General features: G+C 39.3%; 1 protein-coding gene and 1 long non-coding RNA gene across 2 annotated transcripts in view; one reads left to right on the top strand and one right to left on the bottom strand.

Annotated features, from left to right (window-relative positions):
• The window catches only part of LOC113024734 (uncharacterized), a 29,463-nt gene extending 26,705 nt beyond the window's left edge, over window positions 1–2,758 (top strand). Inside the window, exon 2 of the long non-coding RNA XR_003272701.2 lies at window positions 2,457–2,758. This is a non-coding gene — a long non-coding RNA (uncharacterized LOC113024734). The remainder of the gene's footprint in view (window positions 1–2,456) is intronic.
• Window positions 2,759–18,349: 15,591 nt separating this feature from the next.
• Window positions 18,350–24,642, bottom strand: LOC113024735 (homeobox protein OTX1 B-like). Its single transcript, XM_026172032.2, has 4 exons — window positions 24,370–24,642; window positions 22,343–22,534; window positions 20,955–21,106; window positions 18,350–19,760 (listed from the first exon to the last, which is right to left on the bottom strand). The coding sequence occupies exons 2-4, from the start codon at window positions 22,437–22,439 to the stop codon at window positions 18,969–18,971; spliced, it is 1,041 nt and encodes a 346-aa protein (XP_026027817.2). The 5' UTR covers window positions 22,440–22,534; window positions 24,370–24,642; the 3' UTR covers window positions 18,350–18,968.
• Window positions 24,643–26,121: the final 1,479 nt, after the last annotated feature.

Genomic DNA, 26,121 nt, shown 5'->3' on the forward strand with positions numbered 1-26,121 from the left:
TTAGCTAATTATAGGCCAATCTCAACCTTCCTTTCATATCAAAAATCCTTGAAAGAGTAGTTGTCAAACAGCTAACTGATCATCTGCAGAGGAATGGTTTATTTGAAGAGTTTCAGTCAGGTTTCAGAGCTCATCACAGAACAGAAACAGCTTTAGTGAAGGTTACAAATGATCTTCTTATGGCCTCTGACAGTGGACTCATCTCTGTGCTTGTCCTGCTAGACCTCAGTGCAGCGTTCGATACTGTCGACCATAATATCCTATTAGAGCGATTAGAACATGCTGTAGGTATTACAGGTACTGCACTGCAGTGGTTTGTATCATATCTATCTAATAGACTCCAATTTGTGCATGTAAATGGAGAGTCCTCTTCACACACTGAGGTTAATTATGGAGTTCCACAGGGTTCAGTGCTAGGACCACTTCTGTTTACATTATACATGCTTCCCTTAGGCAGCATCATTAGAAGACATAGCATACATTTTCACTATGTAGATGACACCCAGCTCTATCTGTCCATGAAGCCAGATAACACACACCAATTAGTTAAAGTGCAGGAATGTCTTAAAGACATAAAGACCTGGATGGCTGCTAACTTTCTGCTTCTTAATTCAGATCAAACTGAGGTTATTGTACTCGGCCCTGAAAATCTTAGAAATATGGTATCTAACCAGATTCTTACTCTGGATGGCATTACCTTGTTAGAAGTTAGAAATATCCTGTCTCAGAGTGACGCTGAAAAACTAGTTCATGCATTTATTACTTCCAGGCTGGACTAGTGTAATTCATTATTATCAGGATGTCCAAAAAACTCGCTGAAAAGCCTTCAGCTAATCCAAAATGCTGCAGCAAGAGTCCTGACAGGGACTAGAAAGAGAGAGCAGATTTCTCCTGTTTTGGCTTCCCTTCATTGGCTTCCTGTTAAATCCAGAATTGAATTCAAAATCCTGCTCCTCACATACAAGGTCTTAAATAATCAGGCCCCATCTTATCTTAATGACCTTGTAGTACCATTTCACCCTATTAGAGCACCTCTGTCTCTCTTCCACAGCATGTCTTTTATCCTGTCTTCCTTCTCTCACCCCAACCGGTGGCAGCAGATGGCCCCGCCCCTCCCTGAGCCTGGTTCTGCCGGAGGTTTCTTCCTGTTAAAAGGGAGTTTTTCCTTCCCACTGTCGCCAAAGTGCTTCATATGATTGTTGGGGTTTTCTCTGTATCTATGAAGCGCCTTGAGGCGACTTTTGTTGTGATTTGGCGCTATATAAATAAAATTGAATTGAATTGAATTGGCCAAAATGGCTTGGGAGGACTGTATATATTGACTTTTATTTATTATAGTGTGTTTGTGTATCCATGAGAATAAAAGTATTTGGCTGTTATCATGTTAATTCTGCTTAAGTTTTCAGGAACTTGTGCTTGTTGAATGATTCTAGTTTCTTGTTGTTGTTTATAGCAGTGCAGTATTGTTCATTAGATGCATACTGCCATTATTTCTCTCCCTCATAGTAAAGAGAGTTTGGGTATGCAGTTAAGGACCGTCCTACATTTCTTTATCTTGCTTCTAAAGATCTATTTTTTGGGTCATTGTTGTGTTGGAAGACAAAACGATGACCCAGACCCAGTTTTGCTGCTGACTGCTTGGGGGTTTTCTTTCAAAATCTTCACATATCCTTCTTTCTTCATGAATCCTTCTACTTCGATAAAATTCCCAGTCCCAAACTCACATAAGCATCCCCTAAGTAATTGTACTCCCACCACCGTATTTAGCTATGGGGATGACCTCTCCCTGCTTTCTCTGTAAGCAGCGTAAAATGAGATGAAGCCATATCTCTTTGGCCAAAGGACACACTTCCAGTATTCCAGTACATTCTTTTTAGCAAAACTTACCTTTTTAGCATTTTGTTGCACCTTAAATGAGATAACATTTTTCACTAAATACCAAAATGTCTCAGTTTAAACATTTTATTTAAATGTTTTTTTTTGCATCTGCAGTCATTTATTTTGGTAAAATGTTGTTATTTAGTGATGGTACCTCCCTCCTATTCCTTGCACATACATGGAAACATGGAGATATGGAGTCCAGGAACAAGAGTCAGACACAGAACAGAGTGGATCATCAGTGACAAAAATATATGATGCTGATGACGATGATGCCCAACATGGGCTGGACGATGGTCACAAAGTTGCTTACATATGGGCAGCAAATGATAGCTCACAGGTCACCATAAATAAGATACTGGGCTTTTATACAGAGTTTTCAAACACTTCATATGATTTATTATTTGTCTTTTACGTTTTCTTTATGTAAGTATTTTCTGAGTTAGAAACTTCCTCAAAGTCCTCAAAGGGTAAAGAGCTATTACTCTGTTCTGTGACTGGGATGAAAACTGCATTGTTCCTCCTGCATCTGAGGTTTGACTAATGGATGGACTCTCCTCTCCTGCAACCTGGCATAGGCTTTCCCAGGGTGGCTTTAGTTGGAGCACATCCTCTGGTCCCCCTCCTTAAAGATGGGAACCACCACACCGGCCTGCTAATCGAGAGGTACCGTCCCAGATCTCCATGCAGCATTGTAGAGGCGTGACAGACGAGACAGCCCTACAACATCCAGAGCCTTCAGGAGCATCCACCCCAGGGGCCCTGCCACCAAGGAGTTGTTTAATTGCCTCAGTGACTTCTCCCCCAGTGATGAGGGAGAGGTCACTGTTTTGAAAATTATTAATTATTGATATAAACAGGCTGATATTGGCCCAATGAACCATTTGATGGGTTTGATTAATTAAACCACACAGAGACAATGTAGTTATACAGTAGCTTTGAACTTTATTTTTTCTTCTGAACCATTCATTTTATTAACATGTACAGTAATTCAATTCAGTTCAGTTTTATTTATATAGCTCCAAGTCACAACAACAATCGCCTCAAGATGCTTTATGATATAAGGTAAAGACCCTACAGTTGTGTGAGATCCAAAAGCAAGTGATCTATAACAGATACATGTAAACACACTTACACAATGCTCATGTATTTGTATACATATCTTCAAACTGCACAATCACAGAGAACAGAATTCGACAAAGGTAATTAACCCCGTATAATTGAGGCCGGCTGGAAGATGAGAAGACGAGAAGAAGAAGAAGAAAGAAGAAAACAAGGGGAGGTAGAGGGATACATGATCTCACTGCTCATCATAATGAATATATAAATGCATCTTTTCGAGCTCTAGGAATCTCACCGGAGCTGGGGCATTATCCTGGCGGTGGTGTGTCTTTGTTCTTCCCTATAGAAGAGCAGCAGTGAAAGCAATCTGTCCTGTAGTGGAGCTCCATCCAGCAGCCTAGCCCTGATAAGGAGACCCCCTTGGTGTCTGGTCCAGCGGGCTTAGCTTCGCCTTGCTAATCCCCCCCAGGAGAAAAAAAGTGCTTTGATTATTTGCTGACCATTAAAGCCCAAACTGCGAGCAGAGGTGGCATTTGTTTCAGGGGTTATAGACAAGGTTGAGGCCATGATTGGCACATTTATTTCACAGCGTTTATCACTTCTAGTGATCCGTCTGCCTGCTTAATAATGTCTGTCTGTAGGATCAGTGCAAAATGTTTTATGCTTTTTGTTCAGCTCTTTTTCATTCCCTTTCTTACTTCCAGTGTAAAAACAGCCACTTAGAAAATGGAGGGTCTATGAAAGAAGCTAATCTCACAGTGTCGAGAGGCTTGGTTCATTGGGCTACAAGGTGCTACTCAGGCTACAGCACCTACAAGCCAAGGTGGCAGGTATGCTGTCTGGTCCAAATATGAACCACAAAGGCCTAATTATGGCACACACACACCCCCTCTAGCCCCCAAAACCTCCAGTGTAAACCCTTGACGATGCAAATGAACCATGTAGGTTTGGGTGAGATAGCACGAGGCCTTTAAGCTATGCAAAAATATTCACAATTCCAAACTAGAAAATGAAGAGAAAAATAATAAGATATGAAAAGTAGGAGAAAAAATTATTATATTTTGCTTTGCTGGCTGTATATTTAGGCTGGAGTGTGCTGGGGATTTGTTACTGTCTATCACCTTTCCCTCCCTCCCTTTCTCTGCATCATCTTCCTCTAATTAAAGTGTTTGTTGTCACCCTCAGATCCAAAGTGTGAAATTAAGTTAGCAGTTTATGTAAGAGCCGTGGAGAAAATCAAACACTTTGTTCATCAGAAAGACAGCTACTTCAATCACTCTGAGCTGGGATGTATGTTCCCATTGTTGACTTTGCTATCTGCATGCTAAGCCAATTTTCTACTTAAGTCTCCCAGCTTTAAAAAAATGTTATTTGGTTCCCTATGTGGTGTTAATTCTTATCCCTTACTGATAAGCACAGCCACAGCAGCTTGGGAAAATATAGGCCCAATTATAGAGGACTTTACATTCCAAATAATTCTAGAAAGACAAGAAAAAATGATTTTGATGTACCAGTAAAAGAGAAGGTGTATTCTGAGGCCCGATGGTCCATTTCACAAACAAAACTGTCCCTCACCCTTAACAACCCCTGTTTCCACATCATGCTGTGTGTTGGTGCCATATAAACACCAGAGGTAATATAAATATATAGGTACTCAGGTAAAAGAGAAAAAGTACAGTTTACACATTTAAGATAACTGAACTTTGTGCTATATTAATATAATTATAAAATAAGTAAATGAGTTATAGCTTTCTGACTATAACCTATTGATCCATTTTATTTGAACTATTTCACTTTAAAACAAAGTAATGAACTGACTGGTCGGCTGAGTGACATTTGTCCATTAGCAGGGAGCATCGGTGAAAAGCAGTCAAATGAAAAAAACAGAGACCTGGGGTTATTTTTCTGAAGCTCAAACTCAGAGATTTTCTTTGCCCAAACATATCTATTGCACAACAAAACAGTAGGCTAATGCAGCACTCCCTCCGATTTCTTTTATCCAGGACGCCGTGTACCACTGTTCCCCCAACTTGGTGCCAGCTGAACTTGCTAGGAGATTTGTCATGAAACTCCAAAGCCTCTATTGATATCAGTCAGTGGTGTTATTGTCCAGCTGGGTGGAGGACTGGCCAGGTGTTACATTCTGTGTTGCTAAATAAGCTTGTGTGGCGTGGAGAAGACTTCGGTCAGTCCGGAGACTCAAACCCCGGCCAGCTGCAGCTGCTGCTCAGATGTGGAGATCAAGATTTTTTAGTGTTTGTGTGTGTTTGGGCTGGTAGGACAGGTGTGGCCACTGGTTGTGACAGCAACCTGGCAAAGATTTAACCCCTTCGTGCCACCTGCACCCCCCACCCCACTTCATCACCACTAAACCTACCCCCTCCCCCATACCCCTCAGGGGGAAACAGGATCTGGTCCAGAGGGATAACAGGAGAGGAAGAGAATCCAATTTCTTATCCAGCCAGGCAACTGACTTAATTCTAGTTTTGGCAGCCAGTGACTAGACTGCCTGTTTGGAGGCTGACTGCCTGCAGCCTCCCAAACAGAAGGAAATATAGAACTACAGTACAGGAAGAAAGGTAGGAAAGGAAAAGAAAAAGGAAGAAATTACTATTAGTTCTATAATGAGCTTCATGAATAACAGAAAGTAGAGTGGATGGAGGATAAAATAACTGTCATATTATCAAATATAAAGCTTTAAAGGTACTAACTGTATAACTCTGAAACTGGCATTAAAGTAGTGTTTCATGTCATTCAGCACCATTCATTTCCACAGCAAGCACATTTTTTTCATTTTAAGTGATCTTTAAGGATCAAAGGAAAAAATGTAAGAATGGATATAAAAAGGTTGGAGCCAAAAAACCCCAAACAGGACGCAAATCAGTTTGCTGGTTAAAATTTTAATAATTTATGCCACACTGCGTGCATATGCAATACATTTTCCCAAAAAAAGCTACAACTTTACAATCCAGACAGTTTTCATAGATACTTTACAAATCAGGTTTTAACCAGATGGTTATCTTTAATAAATATTACATCACTTTTTGTGAAAGCAATAGTTAACAAAATCAATTTGTTTGTATTTAATTATGTTTTCGATTTGTTTATAACAATTAAAGTGTTGGCCTTAATGGAGACTGCTGGATCCTGGTTATACAGGGTGGGCCATTTATATGGATACACGGTAATAAAATGAGAATGGTTGGTGATATTAAAGTCCTGTTTGTGGCACATTAGTATATGTGAGGGGGCAAACTCCTCAAGATGGGTCGTGTCCAAGATGGCCATTTAGAAGTCGGCCATCTTGGATACAACTTTTGTTTTTTCAATAGGAAGAGGGCCATGTGACACATCAAACTTATTGGTAATGTCACAAGAAAAACAATGGTGTGCTTGGTTTCAACGTAACTTTCATGAGTTATTTACAAGTTTCTGACCACTTATAAAATGTGTTCAATGTGCTGCCCATTGTGTTGGATTGTCAATGCAACCCTCTTCTCCCACTCTTCACACACTGATAGCAACACCGCAGGAGAAGTGCCAGCACAGGCATCCAATATCCGTAGTTTCAGGTGCTGCACATCTCGTATCTAAAGAGGGAAACACATCATCATGTAGCAATTTCAAATATCCAGTGGCCTTGAGGTTTCCATTGATGAAGAATGGACCCACTATCGTTATACCCCATATACCACACCAAACCATCACTTTTGTTGGTCCAACAGTCTTGGAGGGATCCATCCAATGTGGGTTAGTGTCAGACCAATAGCGGTGTTTTGTTTGTTAACTTCACCATTCACATAAAAGTTTGTCTCATCACTGAACAAAATCTTCTGCGTGATCTGAGGGTCCTGTTCCAATTTTTGATTTACCCATTCTGCAAATTCTGTGTGCCGATCTGGGTCATCCTCGCTGAGATGCTGCAGTAGCTGGAGTTTGTAAGGGTGCCATTTGTGAGTAGCTAATATCCGCCGAAGGGATGTTCAACTAATGCCACTCTCCAGTGACATGCGGCGAGTGCTACGCTGTGGGCTCTTGCTGAATGAAGCTGGGACAGCCACTGATGTTACTTTATTAGTGACAGTTTTCTTGCGTCCACATTTTGGCAAATCCAACACTGAACCAGTTTCACGAAACTTAGCAAGCAGTTTGCTAACTGTAGCGTGGGAGATGGGTGGTCTCGTAGGGTGTCTTGCATTGAAATCTGCTGCAATGACCCGGTTACTGCTTTCACCAGATATCAACACAATTTCGATCCGCTCCTCATGTGTTAACCTCTTCAACATGTCAATGGCTGTGAACAAAGAGAAACTTGTAAATAACTCATGAAAGAATAAAGTTACGTTGAAACCAAGCACACCATTGTTTTTCTTGTGACATTACCAATAAGTTTGATGTGTCACATGGCCCTCTTCCTACTGAAAAAACAAAAGTTGTATCCAAGATGGCCGACTTCCAAATGGCCACCATGGACACCACCCATCTTGAGGAGTTTGCCCCCTCACATATACTAATGTGCCACAAACAGGACTTTAATATCACCAACCATTCCCATTTTATTACCGTGTATCCATATAAATGGCCCACCCTGTAGATTTAAATGGCTCAATTTTAGATTTTTTGGGTTGGTTTAAATCTTATATTAGTCTTTTAATTCTGATTTCACGAGCATAAATAATAAAAGAAGGAAAAAACACACTACACTACACTACACACTCCTACAAACACACAAGTAAGAACCGCAACAGTTCCAGTCCATTCGTCCGGTAAGAATCGTCCACTGAGCCAAGCAGATTGGAAAGGAGGAGCTGAGGCTGTGGAGTATGAAAGAGGATAGAAGAAGAAGACAACAGGAGAAAAGTGAATAAGAAGAAAGGAAATAGGTGGGGGGGCAAAAAAACAAGAAGGGAGGGTCAGTCTTCAAACAATTCCTCCTCCACCCCACCACTTAAGAGACCCTTTAGGGGGGAGTCAAATTGTTAACACTCCTACGACCACTTTAATGATGAGAAAAGAGGCTATGTGTGTGTGTGTGTGTGTGTGTGTGTGTGTGTGTGTGTGTGTGTGGGTGGGTGGGGGTGGGGTTGGGGCACTGATGTTTCACCCAGTCGGTCAATTTCTACTTTAATTAGTCTCTAAATGAACCCACTGCAAACACAAAAATACACACTAGGATACACATATGATAATTTAAGTGCTTTTTTTCTTTTGTTTGATATAAACTTTGTTTTAATTAAAGCTGAAAAGTTGGCTCACACATTAGAAGTATCGATTCGGATGTGAAAGTCTTAACGTTTGGCCTGGATCTGTCCTCTGGGTCAGCTGGTGTTGAAATTTGTGACACTGTTCTTTCTTTCTTTCTTAAAAACTGATGCAAGTTGTCTCCTCATCCAGTTGCTGCACGTTTGCCTAAATGAAACCCAGTGTTTACTATTGTGCAGATACTCAGTGAAATAGAAACAAAATGCATTCATATTTTTTTAATGTATCTGATGTTTTTTAAACTGTAAAAAACCTTGAAATTATGTTTTTTAAGTTAGATGTAAATCTAATTCCTTTAATCATCTTAGTTTATCTGGTTTAAATCTGATCATTACCAGTGTTGGTCAAGTTACTTGAAGATAGTAATTAGTTACTAATCACTTCTCCAAGAAAGGAATCCCATTACCTTCTTGATTACTTATTTTCTAAAGTAATTAGTTACTTTACTACTTAGTTACTTAAAAAAAACATGATACACAACCTGAATACGTAATAAAGCGATAGACCTTTCAGCCCAATTCTATTCTTCTTCTTTTTTTTAGAAAGACGTTTTCTTCCCACGCAGAGTGTACAGCAGACGATAATGTTTTTGTCACTTTTTACGGAGTCAAACTCAAAGTAATGTCAGTACTTGCAAGCTGTAAACGCTGCATGGTCGTACTCCATATTATGCATTGTTGATCTACACACGTCTGTTGCTGCCACGGATGTCTCGCACTCGTACGTCATTGTCATGAGACACTCTCACAAACAAAATCACGGTTTAGTAACCCAGCAACGCAGCATGCTTACAGGAAAGTACTTTTTTTGCAATAGTAATCCCTTACTTTACCCGCTACTTGAAAAAACGTAATCGGATTTTGTGTTACTGCCCATCTCTGATCATTACACAAACTTACTTTTAAATTTGTTTTTTATTCTAAACATCAGCTTAACACAAGTCAGTTAATTACAGGCATGGAAGGAATGGAAGTGAATTTAGTATAACCTTCACTTGGTTTGTATGTTTTACATTATTATGTAAAGAAACAACCTACAGAAAGTGAGTTTCCAAACTACAAAACACTGTCCTTGGAGAATTTTATCACTCCAAAGGTTTTGCATTTCTACATCTGCTGGGGCTAATGCTAACCTGCTATGTTTGACTGAGCATCTGATACACAGGAAATTAGACATTCGCTGACTGGTAACCCACAGGTAGCTGGTTTGAGTTCCCTTTCAGACGCTGACATCTCTAAGATGAATGTATGATTTCTGCAGCACTCAATCTAGATTTGCACATTTATTGTCTATGTGGAACACAGAACACAGTTAATGCACACACACACAGACACAATGTGTCTGCTGTTTTTCATGAATACCCTTGCATTTGCAGTAAACACAAAATGAAAATAATCAGTAAAGCGAATCGTGGCTCAAGAGTTGGCAGTTCGTCTTGTAATCGGAAGGTTGCTGGTTCGAGCCCCGGCTAGGAAAGTCTCGGTCGTTGTGCCCTTGGGCAAGACACTTCATCTACTGGTGTTGGCCAGAGGGGCTGATGGTGCGATATGGCAGCCTCGCTTCTGTCAGTCTGCCCCAGGGCAGCTGTGGCTGCAACTGTAGCTGCCTCCACCAGTGTGTGAATGTGAGAGTGAATGAATAGTGGCATTGTAAAGCGCTTTGAGGGTCTCAAAAAGCGCTATACAAATGCAATCCATTATTATTATAAAATAAAATGTACCTTAATATCACATGTGGTCATCTTCCAAGTGGAAAAAAATAAAGGCTCATTAGAAAAGACTCTTACTTTCAAGTTGTCAGGCTTCTGACTCAAAAAGTAAAGAATTTTATAAATATATAAAAGTTGACTATGACAACAGCTTAAATTGTAGTTAGTATATTCTGGCAATGAACAGAGTAAAAAAGGCACCAAAGATCAAGGAATGAATAGATGTCTTTTTTTTTCATATTCCTCATATTGAAAATGGTAAGGCAAGAGTGCCGTTATTTGATGGGCTGCCACATTTTTTGTTAGATGACAGTATTAGTCATACTGGGAGTGAAAAAAAGTGTGTGCTTTCTATCATTTAGGACTGACGTTCCCTTACGTGAGGTCCAGATGCCACCACACTTTCCAAATTGATTCCTTTTAACTGAGATCTAATCTAGATTGACTCTCACAATTTAATTCTTTGTTTTATAATTTGCTCTTAATCGCCTTCCATCTCTGCTAATGATAAGGCTGCCACTTTGCTTAGAATAAAGCTCCTCATTGTGAGCCTCTAAAGCTCTTAAATAAATAAGATTAGCACATATCTTGTGTTACATTACCTCCATCCATCCATCCATCCATCCATCCATCCTGTGCTTATGCAGGTCAGAGTCAAGGGGAGTTTTCTGTCATTTCAGCATACAAGCTGTAAATGATGTGTATTTTATTTCTTTCTACTGATATATGGTTAGGGTTACGATTGCTGCTGGTCACAACAAATACAGCTGTCACATTATGCTACACGTATGCGGATCCAACAGTGTATGTTGACTTGACAGAACACTGGATCCTGTGTATTCCAACTAACCCAGCTGTCACGGAAAAATCTAGATCATGTAATTAATCTGATTTCAACGTAAGTTTTTTCTCTCCCTACTTTAAAGATGCGCTAACACCAACATTGACACGTTGCGTAATATCATTAACCAGGTAGTGATATTACACAGCGTCAACATTGTGGCCCAAACGGCATCTGGTGAAATATTCCCATGATTCTCTAAGTTGAAATGGGATAAGTTTGCTAAATTTTAAGAGACCGTCTAAGCCCTTTCTTTTTGTTTCTGATGAACACATCTGGTTAGTGTATCTTACCCAAAGATATTTTGGCATGCAGCCAGGAGCAGCCAGGGATCAAACCGCTGACTTTCTCTACTCTATATATTAACTTCGGAGAGTTTGCAAAAACAAAGTGTATAGCAGTAGTTAGCAACAGATCAGGCACTAACTCTGATTTCAGCCAACAGATATGACTTAGTGCTGCAAAAAAGGAACATGGCTGAAGTTTAAAGTGGGTCAAAAGTCTCTCTAAAACATCAGTGTTTGTTTTTGCCTGGCTAAATTTAATCCTGGGTTCTTGTGTTGCACAAGCCTGTCTGTCAAAGCAGTGACAGCAGCAATGAAACCTGCATACACATGCTCTGACTTGTTACTGGTGCTCTAGAAACAAAACCATCCGGGAATGCTCAATTAATGAAACACTTTCATAGTGACTGAATAACAATACAATAGAAATTTGTGGACAAGAAACTGTTTCGTTTCAGAATGGTGTCACAGAGACTAACTGTTTTATTGGAAACAATGAAAAATAGTGTCTTCTGTTTCGTGACTACAGGTTTCAAACAATTTAAAGATGTTCACTATGATCTTCAATAGAAGGACTCTAATTGTTGCTTCTCTATTAACATAATATTTTTAGTGTTTTTGCATTAATATGTGATTTTTCTGTGTTGTTTTTATTTTTGTTATTCTCATAGCAGATATTTCCCAGGCTAGTCTTAGTCTGTTTTACTTGGTCTTTGTCTAACATTAAGACGACTTGGGATTTTTAAAATCCCGCAGGTTACCAGTGAAACTGTGTCATTTGTGGATGCTGTTGACATGGGATAAAATAAAAAAATTGCTGCTTAAAAAACACTTGTCAGGGTAAATTTTAGATAAGTACAGGGACACCAGGTACAGGAAATATCAGGTTGAAATGGCAGTTTCATTGAGTTTAAAAAACTACTATGATAAAGGTAATCTCGATTTATGATTGTCATCATAAGTCCTAGATTTTAAATGGAAAGATAAAATAAACAGCATTTTTGCATGTCACACTTCCTTAACTTCCCGATCACAGAGATTGAAATTGTTGCCACCAGTTTTAATACATTTTTCATTGTGAGAAATCAGATTTTATGCAAACCACAAATGCTTACACTTGTATCTTTTACCATTAGATGTTTTCTAAAGAATAATGATTAAATGAGCAGAGCTACTTCCAACCTGAGCCATAATAGTGACTTGTGACGTGAGACATTGCCTCTGGGAAAAAGAGAATGGGATTTTTACTTGTAGTGCCAAGGGTTGCTTAAATAGTGCTTCCCATTTTGAAACCCCCATTACTCCAGTCAATACAGCGCCAGTGACAGTTACGGTGGTTAATCATTGTTTATGGGTAAATGCTGCCCTTGTGTGTTTTGACCGCTACGATTATGCCATCTGTCATGTAAAAATCTTTCAAGATATTGGCCAGGTGTTGTTTCCATTCTGAGTGACGATTTTTGTCAAACAAAGTTTTTATTGTCATATGCTGTGTTTTCTCCAGAAGTCCTCATAATGTTTATTTCCAGGGACTAATGTCTGGAATGGTTCCTTTAGCCCCTTTTATCTTCTTTTTCAACACACTCTAAAGCCCCATGAAGATTAGGCAAATTAGTTAGCTGATATATCTGATTGCATATCACCATTTCCCACTGGATGTCCTTTTCTGCATAAAGGCCTGTACTTTGCAGTCGATCCTTCTGAGGATTTCTTCTGAACCTCAGTAGTATTTTGTTGAAGCACAAACGTTTTTGCTGTTGGAGGCTTTTAAAAATGGCAGAAAGCAGATGCAGATTCTTACTTACTTCTTTAACAGAGACCAAAATGACATCTACCATCAATGGGTGCATGTTTACAGTCAGATTATATGACAGGGTCGCAGTTGCATGTTTCAGTCTTGGAAGCGGTCACAGATCAAATGGAGGAGGCCAGCTTTTCCATTACTTGTGAAACAGACCAGGATCACAGCTCAGCAGAAACACATTCCTCTTTGCCACCCCAAGTCTCAACTTAATGGGGATTCCCTAGAAGGCAGAGACTGTCTTCTTTCTTTCTCTCTCCCTCTTTGCTCTTCTTTAAGTGTTAATCCTTGGGAAACTTCCATCCGTAGCGGCTCGTTTGAAGCAGGCCAGTGGCAATCTGCTAAGTACGGCCCCCAGTCATCAGAATCATTAGATTAGGCTTAGCCACGGTCCTGACAAAGAGATTTCCTATCGCCATTTGTTTCAAGGAGAGACCGTGCTTCAGCCAGCACAACCTTAGAACTGGGAGGCACTTGGAAAGAAAATGCATCAAACGTAGGAAACTGAAAACAAGACACACTCCATCTCTCTCTGATTTAGGGTATCGGTATTGGTGCAGCCTATGCTGTTTTCATGTTACAATAGGTTACTGCCCTGGAATTGTACAGATACACTTATTGAATTGGTTAGCGGTGAACTAATTAGTAATGTCCACACCTTACATACAGAATCACAAAGACAAAATGTTAACTTGTTACAAATGCATAGATAAACATTTACAAGGGGTTTTACAATGACATACAAGCTAAAAGATCAATGAAGCACTGATAGTATATATCAATAATAATATGCCTACACTGTCATATTATTAATGTAAGCATAAATGTCATAAATAACATGATGCCTCCATCCAAAGACTACAGAAACTTTTAGCTATGTCACTCATGCTGTCCCCACTCTCTCAAATTAATATTAAAAACAATTGATCTAAATCGTTACATTCAAAATGCATATGAAGTCTGTGTGTCCATGATGGTTAAGAGGACTTTAGTTATCGTATCATTCCATTTTGTCAGCCAGTAATAAAAATTCACACACAATTACTTTACTATTAAAAATGTGTTGTGAACAAGCAAACTGAAGTGCTTAAGAGAAGAAATTGAAAGACATTAAAAACTCATTCACACCCTGAAATTGTTCAAATGTTCATAGGTTTGATCATAAACGTCTTTAAGTTTGACTGAAGTTTATAAATCTCACCAACTTCCTGTGCAGCTAAGTTGCTGAAGAGAAATCACTTCAAAGAGTCTGCTTTTGTCTCATGCAGCATCTAATCTTCCCACTTTGAAGACAAACGTCATTGTCTTTTCCATTGGTGACAGCTCTGATAGGAACATTCATGTTGGTGGTGGAGGAAGTGGCGTTGTTAGTTGGTGTGTGTGGGACTAGATTGGCGTCTTAAACAGGTTAGAAGCCATTTTGTGCTGAAGGAGTCCCAGACATGTCAGGGCTCTTGACAGTCTGCGCTTGGGATTAGTGGGCCAGCAGTAAGGCAATCCCTAATCCCTCAGGGTAGTAATCTATTTACCCACCATGCTAAACGGATTTCCATATGAAACTATACACACAGAGATGCAGTCTGTAAATGTTCAAAATTATAACGTACTTGTTTTTTTTATCCACTTTTCCTTGATGTTTTTCTTCTTTTAAATTCTAACAGCATACAAAAACGTGGGGTAAACAAATTATCTGTTGCAGGAAAATTGAAACACAATTTTGCTTTTCTCTAGTTTCTCTACTTGAGAAAGAGAATTAATTCCTGAATTCAATAAATGTTTTCACAGATGAACACCTACCAAAGTATAGTACATGTTTGCTATAGGTGTCTCTTAGATGACATTTTGCCATGATTACACACAAACCCCACCACACATACACATTAATATTGTGATAGTGTATCTAACAATCAATGCACTATCATGACGTGCAGCAATAAATTTGGAGGAATGCAATCAAGGTAAATTTAGGAATAAGATAGAAATTTCCAGGACTTTACAGAGATGCTTCTGTTCGTATAGAGCTGGAGGAATCCTGACACTGGACTTGAATCCTAATACTAAGTACCATACATTTAATTCATATAAGAAAAAGAAGTGCAGCACTCAACAGCACTCTTTTTCTGCATGATAAAGAAATATGTCAGCATGACTCTGTGAACAGAAAATAGAAAGATTTTGTTAATTCACAGAAATTCATCTTCTGTAAGACTTATGAAAATAGACTTAAAAGACCAAAATTTATGCATTCCTTTACATTTTGGAGGAGATTTTGCTGGGCTGATTCCAGCCCCTGGGCCTTATGTTTGACACGCCTGACTTAATGATACTTATTATCACCCAGACACAAAATGATGCAAATACAGTGTTCCTATAATCCTAGCTGACCTGAATGACACAACCATGGATAAGCAATTGGAGGGAGAGAGAAAAAAAATCAATCTAAAAAAATGGAAAATGTATAAACATATTTAATAATAATGGTTTGCTTATTTATAGTAACCGGTCGGGTTAATTAGTGTCTTTACACTGGCAGCAAATGTGAATGTGACTGTAGCTGGCTGTCAGTAGAGCGCAGCATTGTTTGACAGAGATTTCAGTGTTTAGTACCGTCCCCTCCACCAAGAAGGTTCTGGGTTTGTATAAACTGCTTGGTTTGTCAATGTTGCAAATACAGTATTGTGAATGTATGGTGTGAATGTGTACAGGTTTGTGAATGTGTGGGTAGAGTCTGCTTGTCTGTGTTCTCTCTTGGTACCCTCATTTCCTCCTAAATATATGCTTTGCAGGTTAATTACTGATTCTAAATTGTCTGTAGGTGTGAATGGTTCTCTGTGTTAGCCCTGTGATAAACTGGAGAGTGTCTTAGGTGTACGTTGCCTCTCACCCAGTGACAGCTGGGATACACTCCATCCTCCCTGTGTCATAAAATTGATGCTTTTTTTTTTTTTTTAAATGAAAGTGCTATTAATTTATAAAAACACCTGTTGGGTGGGCTTAAATTTTAAATCTGCACATAACTGATATGTTACTAAAACATATTAGCTGTGTGTAGCACTTGCTTATCTGACAACAATTCATATTATTTGACAGAGGTCTCAGTCTCTAGTAAAGACACGATGTAATAGTTTCTGTTTCTCGTCTTTGTGCTAACTTAGACAAAATGCATCGTGGACTCTGCAACTGACAAACAAACATAAAAACTGAAACATGAGTACGTGCTTATTTGTGTCTGAGGAATTTGAAAACATTTGCATTCACCTGCACATTTAGCAAGATTTTTATAAAGACTGATCTCCTGTCATTAAGTCCAGGAAGTTGCTGTGTTGCTACCATCTCCTCTATGAATCATTTATTTTAAATCAACAAGACTCATGAGGAAACTTTAATATCCTTGAAAGTGCTGTTACATCAGGAAAAGTGAGGTGATCGCCTGTGAAGTCATTGTTTTCAGCAGCCTTCAGGAAAACTGAGAAGCTAAAAAGCAGAGTCACTTAGTCACTACAAGGATTCAGAAAGTAAATATTCATACCCTCAGGGAGCGGCCCACTGCACAATAAGGCATATGAAGCAGGCGTTCAGAGGGAAGTGTCCTTTCTCTAAATGAAACTGCATTTATTGGCTGAACATGGCCTGAAGATTAGTTTGTTCTAATGTGCTAAATCTCGGCTCATGTTTGCGTGAATCTGTGGTGCGTGCAGCTAAAGCCCAGCGGGATGCAGAGCGGGCAAACACACAGCACTGATGCCATGTTTACAAAAAGCTGTTTGTCCAGCTGTTGGACAGACACAGTGAGGAAGCGGGACGCCACTTAATTAAAATCGTGATTCGTCCCTTTTTCCCTTGGATCAAATAAGTTGTACATTACTGTCGACATGGCCAAACAAACAGCAGGGATGCCAGTGTACATGTTTGCTAACCTGCCCGGCTATGATCCCATCACTGCAGGGGGGAAGGAGGGGTTTGATTATTGACATGCTGTTTGGATATTTTCTTCTGGTTGCCAGAGATAACATTACAACTGAGTGCAAAGCTAATGCATGCAGCTGATAGTTCTTAAAATTAACGTGTATTTAGTTCAATGAAATATTAACTCTCTCTCTCTCTCTTTATATATATATACATATATATACATACATACATATATATATATATATATATATATATATATATATATATATATATATATATATATATATATATATATACACCCAGCACGCCCTGCGGGCGGTTTATCCTTCAAGCTCGGGTCCTCTTCCAGCGGCCTGGGAGCTTGAGGGTCCTGCGCAGTATCTTAGCTGTTCCCAGGACTGCGCTCTTCTGGACAGAGATCTCCAATGTTATTCCCGGGATCTGCTGGAGCCACTCGCCTAGCTTGGGAGTCACCGCACCTAGTGCTCCGATTACCACGGGGACCACCATTACCTTCACCCTCCACATCCTCTCAAGCTCTTCTCTGAGCCCTTGGTATTTCTCCAGCTTCTCGTGTTCCTTCTTCCTGATATTGCTGTCATTCGGAACCGCTACATCGATCACTACGGCCGTCTTCTTCTGTTTGTCTACCACCACTATGTCCGGTTGGTTAGCCACCACCATATATATACACACACACACACACACACACACACACACACATATATATATATATATATATATATATGGTTGTATTAACATTCAGCCGCAGTATGTTTAGAGTGATAGATCTGCTGCTGTTGGTTTTAATCTTTTTAATCAGTCTCTTACTTAATCCCGTTCCTACCTGATTTACCTACTAGGTATATTTTGTTCTCAGGCATGCTCATTTTTTTTCATTGAATAAAGAGTTAGTGAATAGGATAGAAAATTCTCCAAGATGGTAATAGCTCACAAATTCAGATGAATTGAACTTTCTCATGGCTCACTCTGAAACATATTTTATCACTGACTCACTGAATGTCCTCGAGTTCCTCGTAGTTCTTTGTCAGGACTATGACCAAACTATGTAAAAAACGATGTAACAAATTACACACATTGTAATACATTTACAATGATCTTAAATTTAAATGCAACACCCCAGAGATTTACTTTCAGGGTGTTGCATTCATTTGCTGCTTCTATAATTCCATTATTTTTTCTATAAGGCATTTTTTAGGCATTTAGTCCATCTCCTGCTCATGGTGAAATGATTGGCCAAGTTTCCAGGTGCTAATATGTATAAATTAAATAGAATAAATGAAAAATAAAACACTTGGTGAAATCTTTCTGAAAAAAAAATAAATTTAAAGCAATATTTTTCAACCAAGCATAAAAAAATGCCTTTTGGTGCCATAGCAACAACTTACACCATAAATAAAACAAGTAAAATGTTCAAACTGTTGTTCATGTGACCATATCTACACCTTTAAACCAGTTTAGCCAGTTTAGCCTGGTTTATTTTAAAACTAAGCTAGTTATTGTGTGATACTCTAAACTGCTGTTCACTAGCTAAAGTTGATGAGATTCATTCTTTATTTAGGAATAAAAGTTTCGTTAGACTGTTCATGTTTATACAAGACTTTATTATAAAGACACGAATGTACATCTCTCAAATTTCAATGCAATACTAACGTTGCGTGTCTAAATTCACATTTTTAATTTTCTTTCCTCTGCAGAGAACAAATAGCAGAATCTTTCACCTTACAAACAATTGCTGCAATTAAGTCTCCAAAATAAAATACCCACAGTTCCTCAACAAGAATCATGTTGGAAAATGATAGCAGCATCCTGTTTCAGATCTAAGAAAAGCCAACTCAAAAGTCCAGTGTATATTAATCTCAGAGAGGATGTGTTTATCTTCTGAAGAATGATCTGTGTGGCAATCCCAGACTGGACTATAACAAATGTTCCATTGAAGTTTCACTAATAAAGGCCTTCAAAAGGTATAGCGTCAGTTTGTCTTGAATCTTGGAGTAGAAAAATAATCCTGGATGAATCACTCCACTGAAAAGCACACAGTCAAAGTTGAGGCTTCAAATTATATTGATTGGCTCACAGTTAAACTTTTTTCCTTTTTCAAATGTCACTACTTTTACTTTAAAGGATCTCCAAAAATAAACCACCAACAACAAAAAAAAATACTTCTTTAAAAGCACAGAAGAGAAAACAAAATACAGGAAGTCACAGCACTTGGAAACGCCATGAGGCCTGGTCTTTATAGTCCAAACAGTCGGAGGCGTTGAAGTTGAGTTTCCAGGCTGAAGCTGCTGTCTGCTCTTTGTAATCCAGACAGTCTGTGGAGTTAAAGGCGAGGCTGGGTGCGCTGTATGCCTGGTGGTGGTGCGGTGGGTGGTGGTGATGATGGTGGTGTCCTGACGTCTGGCCAATGTGATGATGTGGGTGTCCTGACATGGAGCTGCTAGTCATTGGGCTGAGCTGGTGAGGGTGGTGCGGGTGGTGGTGGGAATGCATGGGTGCCAAGTATGAGCCGCACTCAACGCCACCAAAATAGGAACCTGATGCTGAAGCCGGGTATCCCTGGCTGTACGCTGCTGCTGGCTGGCTGTAGGAAACAGGATAGGACGACGTTCCACTTGTCGCAGATGATGACACAGAGCGCTGCATGCAGGACGCGCTGGTAGGGGCGGCAGGGTCAGGCAGAGTGGCCGGTGCTGGTGCTGGTGAGATAGGTGCCGGGCTCCAGATGGATGACACTGGAGCGGTGATGGAGGTAGATGTGCTAATAAGACCAGGTCCACTTAGACCAGAGGAGACAGATGAGGAAGAGGAGGCGGATGAAGAGGAAGAGGTGGAGGAGGAGCTGGACACTACTGGCGGAGTGAACTGACCGCTGCTCTCTGAACCAGTGCTCTCTCTGGTTGGAGATGACTTCTTCTTCAGTGGTTTTACCTTGGCACTGTTGCTGCTCTGCTGCTGCTGCCGACACTTGGCTCGTCTGTTCTTAAACCAGACCTGAGAAAGGAGAAGAGGTCAAAAGGTCATCGTCATGCATGCACCAGGTCAGAAATAACAAACTGTAAAACCTGGCTGAAATAGCATGAAGGAAACACTTGCTGTTGCTGTTTGTTATTATACTTCCTCATGTAATCCCACCTTACCTCTTGTACACACTTGCACAATAAATACATAAATTAATTAATTAATCTTTAGAATGTGTAAATATGGGATGTTTTTGGCACTAAAAATATTTCGAATGAAATGAATAAAAATTATGAAAACAAAAACAATTAAAAACAAATCTGTTTCTTACTCATTTTTTCAAACTTGCCAAAGATTTAAGGCATCTAACACTAAGATGTTTATGTAAATTACAAATTGTGGTGAATGCAATGTCCAGTGTTGATGATATTTTAAAAATACCTGATGCATGCCAGCGACATCTTTAACTTTAAACTTTTGTCTGGTGCCTCCTTCAGTAAGTGCTGTGGTGATGTATATAAGTGATGACATGCTTTAGAAAATATTTTGTAAAAAGTGGAAAATGCTGATAAATAAAAGTATTCTAAAATATTTTGATTTTTAAATGTAAATAAATTATCAGTTTTGAAACATTACATCTTGTAAGTCTGATACACTGCTTTCATAATGTTCAAAAGATTGCATTAAACTATATTAACTGCCTAAGAACTCTTTTTATCGCATTTTATTTTAATAAATCCTGTGATGGCGTTTATGGTCACAACTATACGATGAGTATATTAATGTAAAATGGTGTTCTATGACCTTGTGGTTTATAACATCAATTTAAAAAGCGTTTTTTAAATGCAAATCTCCATAAGAAAATCAACCACTGCAGCTGAAATAATAATACAGATATCTGGGCTTGTCATAGTGTCATATCCCAGATATGCTATAATCCCAGCAGAGGGCTGCTAAAGCCACCCATGGAAAACCTTTCAGAGCCTTCTTTAAAGAAAGCTCACCACATCAAAAGGTGGCCCTGCGTTCTGCCACAGCCCAGCCAAATCCTTCCCTTACACTAAAGACTTTTCTCACAATCATGCAGATGCCTGAGGTTTTAAAAAATCCATCGAAAGGTGCCACGAAATGTAAAACGACAACTTCGGTGCATGGAAGTGCCTTTTCTTGTCCTACATTTAAACATTTAAGTTCTAAACCAGGAAACAGGTTTTGTGTGTGGCTGACCTGCACTCTTGATTCCGGCAAGTTAATTTTCAGCGCCACCTCCTCCCTCATGAAGATATCCGGGTAACGGGTCTTGGCGAACAGCGACTCCAGAATGTCCAGCTGAGTCCTGGTGAAGGTGGTTCGCTCCCTGCGCTGCTTCCGCGGGTTGGCTGAAAACGAAGTGCTTGTTTAGTATTGGACTGAAGTCTATTGAATACCGTATAATACTAGTTTGCTCGTCCCAAATTACAAATTTCCAAACCTCGAGCATATCGCACCTTCATTAAGTCTTTTGCTTTTTTGGATGCAGAAGTTATATTCCTTTTTAAGATTATATAAATCTTGACATATAAGCATTTCCTCCAATCGAGACAAAGGGGAGTGATAGGCCTGTATGAAATATCATATTAAGGTCTTGCGAAGTACTGCGAAATAAAGCAATGACAAAGTTCGGTCTTGAAGTTTCACTTTTGGATTTCAAAGTAATTTATCTAATAAGAACATTTACCAGATAACAGTGCTCCTTACAAATTCACCATCGAAATTCCAAAAATGTTAAAGGACGATAATATGACGCTTAGCAGGGATCTGTCACAATCATTACACTCACTGCTTAGCAGTACGAAAACGGAAAACAAACCAAACCTCCCATTAGCTTGAAGCAAAACACTTTTTAGGCTATGGCAATTTGGTTATTATTATAAGGATATTATTGGGAATAATTTGGCTGAAACTCATGCGGTAGTCTGCGTTAGGTTCTCACAGCTAACCAGCGTTAACACGGGCTTCAGGGGTCCGGGCCCACCCAGTAATGTCACTAGTAATACACTCGAACTATAAGTCTAATTATTACAGTCTGATAATGAAAAACTTAAACACTCATATCCCAGATATGCCACTGCATATCTGCCACTGCCACCCAGTTTATTCAGTTCACAGTATAGAGTCTCTGCAGCGATCGGGGTAACCAGCATGACTGAGGAGGACACTGAGCAGATGGGCCTGTGCAGGTCAGAGTCTTTGAAATTAAAAAGAGGTCTTTCATCAGTTTGTACAACTTGTTTTAAAGCACGGTTAAAGCTTGAAAACTGCTAAACAAATAGAAAAAAAGCGTGGAGGAATATTATGCGCGCGCTAGTCAGATGTTCTGGTGTCCTGGTGAGTTAACTAATCCACTTCTGCACTTAGAGAAAACGCCTCTCCTGCTTTGCTATAATCTGAGACTGATATTTATGGACTTTCTAACTGCGGCTCCATTTCTATGTTACAGGCGGCAAATGATAATTTTATAATGCTTTTTCATGGAATAGGAAGGTGAATCGATTCCCTCCCCGTCTCAGTATGTTGCATCTCCAGTTCACGTAGTCGTCAGTTTGGCACCGACCCTGCAGCTCACGGATCCTTACCGGGATATCCCACAGACGGGTGCAGCAGGTCCATGGCAGCTCCGCTCAGGCCCAGCCCGTTCATGCCGTACGGGGCCTGTTTGAGATAGGACATCATGCTAGAAGCAAGCGGGAGGAGAGACCGGAGTCTGGACGGAGAGGGCAGGTGTAGATCTCCCGGTTGTCGAGTGTTCAGCTCCCCTGTGTCCGGCTCTGGTTGTGAGACGCAGATGCGCGACAATTAATACTCATAATAAAAGAAACTTATTGAAAAGAGGTAATTTCTTAAGCTTATCACGTAAGTAAAAAAAAAAGTGTTCGCTGAGAAATAAAACTCAAAAAACAAACACAAAAAAACAACCAACAAAAAACCACACACGCAGAAACGATGCAAAACTTGACTTTGGGGAGAAGCCTGTCAATAATAATAACAACCCCAAACATTAATCACAGCCTTTAACACTCTGAAAACACGAAAAACACAAATACAATTTCATGCTGTTAGAAAAAGTATAACAATATTGATCGTCAATTTAAACATTTGATTTTTTATATTTTTATTTTATATTTGGGGCGTTTAAAATCATTTTAGCCCATGAATGTTAATGTATTATGAACAATAATAATCACTGGAAACCAAATTACCCACCAAGAAGCTTTAAAGGAAAACACAAACCATATACCATATGAACCTTTTCACATATTTGTGCTGGGGAAACCCCCCAACTCCAGCAGTAAAATAAACTGGAACAAAGTGTTACAAAACGCCTGAACTTTGCCCGTGTTGGAAGACAACATCAGTTTAGAGACACCCCCACCCCCCCCCCCCACGCGCCCCAAAAAATGCTTACGGGGAAACTGAATTCTTTTTTCTCATAAAGAAAACCTCAAACTCCCGCTAAACTATTAATCTAGTAATCACATTTTTGACTTTTCTTAAACATCCACCAGGATGTTTTAACAGCCCTGTTATCACTCAGATCTTCATTATGATTTCATTAATTCAATAGATCAATAAAATCGATCTGCAGCAACGTAGGTTTGCGTCAGTCCAAATGAACTTTTTTCTCAAGCAGACGTCTTTGCAAGTATCAGAGTCTTAAGTGGTTGCTCACTAGATCTTAATATTATAAATTAAAAAAAGAAGTATTTGCTAATCCTGTTCTAGCTCATATTTTATTATTTCTTTTGTATTTCTCCAGCAGTTCTTCTGAAAAAAAAAAAGAATGCGCAAAATGGCACACGTAATCATCTGACACATGTAACATTACTGCTTTTCGCTGAAAATGAGTTCAAATAAGTAACATAACCTAAACTGGGGTAAGAAAATATAACAATAAAGACATGATAAAATACAGAAAGCTTCCATATCTAAATTTACAGGGAATATCCATCATGTTGGATTTGATTCATTTATCCTTTTCTGTAAAACTCGAGTCTACATTAGTGTGGGGCTAAATATTGGCTCAGAATTTCCAAAATCCACTGGGGTCCGTTTGGCAGCACCTGGAAGGTGCCGCGGGCCTCCTGTTGGATCTGAACTGAGGCCTCAAGCGCCAAATAAAGCCCGACTTATTTCCATAACCACAGGAAGCAGACAAACCGCGCAATGTAAATGCTAAACTTGTGTGCAAATGAACTCCATTACAATTTAGATTAGGTCAACAGTGCGACAATTAGCAGAGTGCCCTTATCAGGAAAGTAACTGGTAGGCTGCGGGCTGAAAGTCCACCGACAGAATAGAAAGTAAGACCCCCCCCCCCCCCCCCTCAAAAAAAACAAAAACAAAAAACAAAACAACTTTTAGCTGGAGCGATTGATACGTTTAAAAGTTTTGTGTTGTTAAAGTTGTGAAATATGTCATTGATAAATAATTATATTTTTTGATTGACTGACTTGTTTTTAAACATTGCCTTTTAAAGCTAGTTTTCGTTGATAAAACGATTACATATTCAAAAAGGAAAAAGAAAGACACGTTCACAAGCGAAGAGAAAAAGAAAAATAGATCATTAAGAACAATTAAAATTAGGAACACATTTCAGTCTCACCTTCTTCGGGCTCCTTATTTTAAAATTCCCTTTAAGTGTCAAAACAGTAAGATCCAAAGTTCAAGAAAAATATCCTCATGAAGCGCAATTTTTTTTGTTATTTGGCAGAGGTAAGAAAAAAGGTTCGGAAGCTCCACGTGAAAACCACACCTGTCTTCGATCTGTTAAACAAATGCGTACGGAGAAATGAACAAAAACTAAAACTAAAAAATAGGCCTTATTTTTCTCTTCCGCGAGCGTTTTGTCTCCAGCCGACGCTGACGGATGGAGATTAATGAACGTCTCTAGGGCCCTAGCTTCTATGAGCCCAGAAAGCACACGGGCCTTCTTTCTGCGAGCCAATCACGGCACTCTGCGCCTATACAAGCCACGACAGCGACCAACCAGCCCCCGAGTTTGACACAGAAAAGCCCGCCCCTTGCGAATCTAAGTCACATCACGTGACATGAGTGAAAAGTTCAGGTCAGAAAGTTGGAGAGTGGTTCGGCTGCCATTACAGCGAGAAAACCACGATTCAGGTGCAAAACCTGAGATGGAACCTTGATACAATTAAAGAAACATTTATAACAAATAATGTTAACATTCATTAAATTAAACGCTAGCTTTAATCTGGCTTTGAAGAGTAACGAAAAACATTGATATTTATTAGGCGTAGTGTTTTGAGTGTTAAGTCATTTCCAATATGGTTTCACACTTAGGTCGCATTAATATTTACTTCAAAGAATTTCCATCAGATAATAAAAATGGCAGAGCTTTTAAAAACAGTTAAACGAAAGAAAACACAAATAAACAAACTATTAACTATCACATTAGAAAAAAACATTGTAGTGTTTCATTTAAGGTGCAATAATAGAAAAAAATAAACCTGTTTTATTCCGAGTTAATCACAAGCATATCTCAAACAACCTTGTTCTTCTATTGACAACACATCAAGTAAATAACCAAATAATCTATGTTAATGGAGAAAGTCTGCCTTGTGGCCTTGAGGAAAAAAAATGAATAATAATCAAAAAGAATAAAATCGGTATGTTGTTTGGGTAAATGAGTATGAACAAGTTTGTAATCTATCTCATCGCTTTCTCCCGGAAATTGGCTGTTGACGAAGGTGACAAAGCCAGGGATTGATCACTAGTATCAAGATATCAAATGGACGGAATCATTGTTGTGGAGGGTTTTTGTGGGTCTAATCCCAAATTGCAGGAGTATTTTCTTAATACTAAACCCGTAAATCCAGGGATCAAGCAGCTTGAAGAGGTTTGTGTGTGTGTGTGTGTGTGTGTTGGAGGTGGGGGTTAAGTTTGGAGAGGCTCTCATCTGTGGTGTTGGTGCTTATTAAAAGCAAGATGCATAAAACCCCAGGTTATCAGAAAGCATGGAGGAGGCTTTGGCTAGGTTGCTGCACATTTTCCCACCTTGTATATGAAAATCTCACATAGAACCTTCCATGCAGGCAGGGCAGAAACCCCCTAAAATCTTCAGTGTGCAGAGAAGATTTTAGGGGGAGAACACGTGATCCTGGATAACTAAAACACACTATCTGCTATGACTGTGATTTTCCTCAGTTCTTGCCCGGCTGGGACTTTCAGGTAAGCAATACTAAAACTTGATAATACTGAAAAATTGCCTCAGTAAGAGGCAAAACTGTATAAAAATCTTCTAATCTGATGCATTGTCTTAGGTGATGTAAATTTAGGATTGTTTCTCTAATAGTGCATTATTTCCCCAAGACTGTGTCATGTGATAATCTGTAGA

Source organism: Astatotilapia calliptera, chromosome 6 (genome assembly GCF_964374335.1).
Source record: "Astatotilapia calliptera chromosome 6, fAstCal68.1, whole genome shotgun sequence".
Classification (NCBI taxonomy): Eukaryota; Metazoa; Chordata; class Actinopteri; order Cichliformes; family Cichlidae; genus Astatotilapia; species Astatotilapia calliptera.

Bases quoted from the DNA above. Each gene is read 5' to 3' on its own strand.
- LOC113024735 (XM_026172032.2), bottom strand. From the start codon at position 22,439: ATGATGTCCTATCTCAAACAGGCCCCGTACGGCATGAACGGGCTGGGC. The intron at 21,107-22,342 runs GTAAGGATCCGT...CTTCGTTTTCAG, and splicing joins CCCGTCTGTGGGATATCCCG to CCAACCCGCGGAAGCAGCGC. The intron at 19,761-20,954 runs GTCAGCCACACA...CTCCTTTCTCAG, and splicing joins TGCCGGAATCAAGAGTGCAG to GTCTGGTTTAAGAACAGACG.